Source organism: Pteropus vampyrus, unplaced genomic scaffold, assembly GCF_000151845.1.
Source record: "Pteropus vampyrus isolate Shadow unplaced genomic scaffold, Pvam_2.0 Scaffold5137, whole genome shotgun sequence".
In the NCBI taxonomy this organism is placed as follows: Eukaryota; Metazoa; Chordata; class Mammalia; order Chiroptera; family Pteropodidae; genus Pteropus; species Pteropus vampyrus.
This window is the reverse complement of record NW_011893918.1, coordinates 2,516-5,345: the sequence shown is the minus strand read 5'-3', so window position 1 is coordinate 5,345 and position 2,830 is coordinate 2,516. Positions and strand designations below refer to the sequence as shown.

General features: G+C 63.0%; 1 protein-coding gene across 1 annotated transcript; it reads left to right on the top strand.

Moving 5' to 3' along the window:
* Window positions 1-8: 8 nt before the first annotated feature.
* LOC105310521 (liprin-alpha-4-like) lies at window positions 9-2,822 on the top strand (the record flags this gene model as incomplete). Its single annotated transcript, XM_011386694.2, has 4 exons — window positions 9-386; window positions 1,811-1,908; window positions 2,412-2,587; window positions 2,714-2,822. Coding segments are annotated over exons 1-4 (541 nt in total), but the record flags the coding sequence as incomplete, so codon positions are not given.
* Between the last annotated feature and the right edge of the window lie 8 nt (window positions 2,823-2,830).

Below are 2,830 nucleotides of genomic sequence, written 5' to 3'. Positions count from 1 at the left end.
CACTGCTGCTGCCTGGGTGCAAATGGCCCATACTGAGTAGAACCGTATCTTTTCGGGATCCTAAAAAGTTGCGTGTCAAAGCCCTGCCTCCCACCACCACCAGCCCGAGGGAAAATAAAGCGGAGTTTTATTGAGCTGCTGTGGAGGGTGCAGTAATGTTTACGTCAAGCAGACGGGCCAGAGGCAAGCTGGTGCTGCCTTTGTCCCCAGACCCTGGCTTACGGGGACATGAACCACGAGTGGATTGGGAACGAGTGGCTGCCCAGCCTGGGGCTGCCCCAGTACCGCAGCTGCTTCATGGAGTGCCTGGTGGACGCCCGCATGCTGGACCACCTCAGCAAGAAGGACCTGCGTGTGCACCTGAAGATGGTGGACAGCTTCCACAGGTGAGCGGGCAGGCGTGGGCCTGGTGGTCACAGGCCCCCCTCTGTGAAAGCCGATCCCCACCTCATCCTGCAACCCGAGGATGCGATCCAGGCCTCGCCCAGCCTCGGACCCCGCATGCCATGTCTCTTCAGCTTCACTTTCCCAGGGGTTTCTCCCTGGGGCTGAACGTCATTGCTTGTCGCCGGGCTTGCTGAGTTCTCGGGGTGACCCTGAGAAGACGTGAGCTGAACCCCCCGTCTGGGTGAGGTGACCAGTCCCTTCCTGGAACGGCAGTTGGAAGGACCTTTTCTGACATGGGGCTTCAAGCAGCGGGGGTTGCTCGTTCCTAGAAGGGGTGTCTCTGAGCTGCTGAGGGGTCGTCCAGTCAGAAGGGCTGAGTGCAGCTGAGGGACAGAAGGGGGAGCGACCTGCACACTTTAATGTCGCCAAGCTCGGCCTCAGGAACAGGGCGAAAGGCGGCTGCAGTTGGCAGCTGTGGAGATGACCCTCGCGGGAGGGCCGGGTGGCAGCGTTTGTGCGTGAGGGAAAGGTGGCTGCGCGCGCGGCGGTGGCTCTGTCACCAGGTGTGTTCAGCACAGGAAGCACACTGCTCAGAAGCACGCTGCACGGTGACTCCTGCATCAGGCGGGAGCCTGGACTGATGGCCTCTGGGGTCCCATCTGACCCGCAGATTTTGGGGCTCTCGGTCTGGCTCTGTCATTACTTAGTGGGTGCTTCCCATGCGCCCACTGCGTGTGGGTGTCATGCGTCCGCATGGGTGTCACACCTGGACTGCTTGCTTCTTCTTTAAGCTCATTAAGCCCGCCAGGTGCTGGGTGCCCGGTGCTGGGTGCTGGGCGCCGGGCAGCCTTTCAGGATTTGAGACCCAGCAGTTAACGAAACAAAGCTGCTGCTCATGGAGCTTCTGTGCTTACGGGGAGAGACAGACAGTGGGTACTAAAGGTGGCAGGAAAAAGTAGGACAGCATAAGGGGCTTGGAGTGTGGGCTGGGGGTGGTGATGATCATGTGGTCAGGTGGGCATGGGGACATTCGAGCCAAGGTGGCTGATGGGAGGAACATTCTAGGCAGAGGGGGCACGCCACGCTGCAGCTGGGGGGCGGAGCCCTGGCTGCACTGAAGGCCATTGTGAGGACAGGAAATGGGACTGCAAAGGGGTGTCTTCATTTTGCTTTTTCTGCCTTAGTGGCTGTAGGCATCTCTGTCATTCCAGTGCCTGGAGAGGGACTGGCCAAGCTGCTTTCATTGCAGGAACTTGCAGGCCCACCCCCTGCTGGGGGGGAGTGGCCTGGGGCATGTGGGAGCAAGCCCTGGGGGAGGGGTTCAGTGGGGGGGGGGCGCTCTTTGTGCTGGAGGAGGCAGGTCTGGACACGGGGCCACGTGGTGGGAACGTGGCCGGAGGCTCTGGGGGCTGTGTGCCTGCAGGACCAGCCTGCAGTATGGCATCATGTGTCTGAAGAGGCTGAATTACGACCGGAAGGAGCTGGAGAAGAGGCGGGAAGAGAGCCAGCATGAGATCAAGGGTGAGCGGTCAGCTCTGGAGCCTCCTCTGGAAGCTGGGGTGCTGCTGGGGAGTAGGGACCTGGCTGAACCCCCAGGCCTTGGTGGTGTAGAGGCAGAGGCGGAAGGTGCAGCCCAGCTCCTGAGGAACTGGGGCCCCGGTCTGCGGGAGAACGCTCCTGCCCAGCCACCCGCGACCCCCACAGTGGACAGTGCACCGCGGGGACCAATGCAGTGTGTCTCCAGGACAGGGCCGTGGACTGCATGGAGGAGGTGTCCACGGACCTGGGTGGTAGACAGGAAAGACCGCGAAGGCGGGAAGAGCGAGGGGCCCATTCCAGCCTGGGGACGGGATGGCCTGTGCCAGTGCTCGGAGCCAGGGGAGGGTCAGGAGCCGGCTGGCCTGACCCTGAGCCACACAGGCTGCGGGGAATGGAGCAGAGCGGGCTGGCCGTCCGGGGAAGGGGGCCCTCCTGCCCGCCCTGCCGGGTTCAGCCTGGGTCCTTCCGCCCTCTCCCTACCTCAGATGTGCTGGTCTGGACCAACGACCAGGTGGTTCAGTGGGTCCAGTCCATCGGGCTCCGGGACTACGCGGGACACCTGCACGAGAGCGGCGTCCATGGCGCCCTGCTGGCCCTGGACGAGAACTTCGACCACAGCGCGCTGGCCCTGGCCTTGCAGATCCCCACGCAGAACACGCAGGTGGGCTCCTCACCGTACTGCCCCGGCTCCGCCCTCATGCACAGGCCTGGGGGTTGTGGGGGGCTCTTCCGGGGCCTGTCCCCGAGGGGACCACAGAGTCCACATCTCCTTCGTCTCCCACCTTAGGGCTCTGTCCCCAGGCCCAGGCCTGAGAAACCGAATCGATCCAGTAGCCGAGCCCCGAGCCCCTGCTTGGTGGCCTGTGTCTCCCTGGCACCAGCTCTGAAGATTAGACGTCCCCTT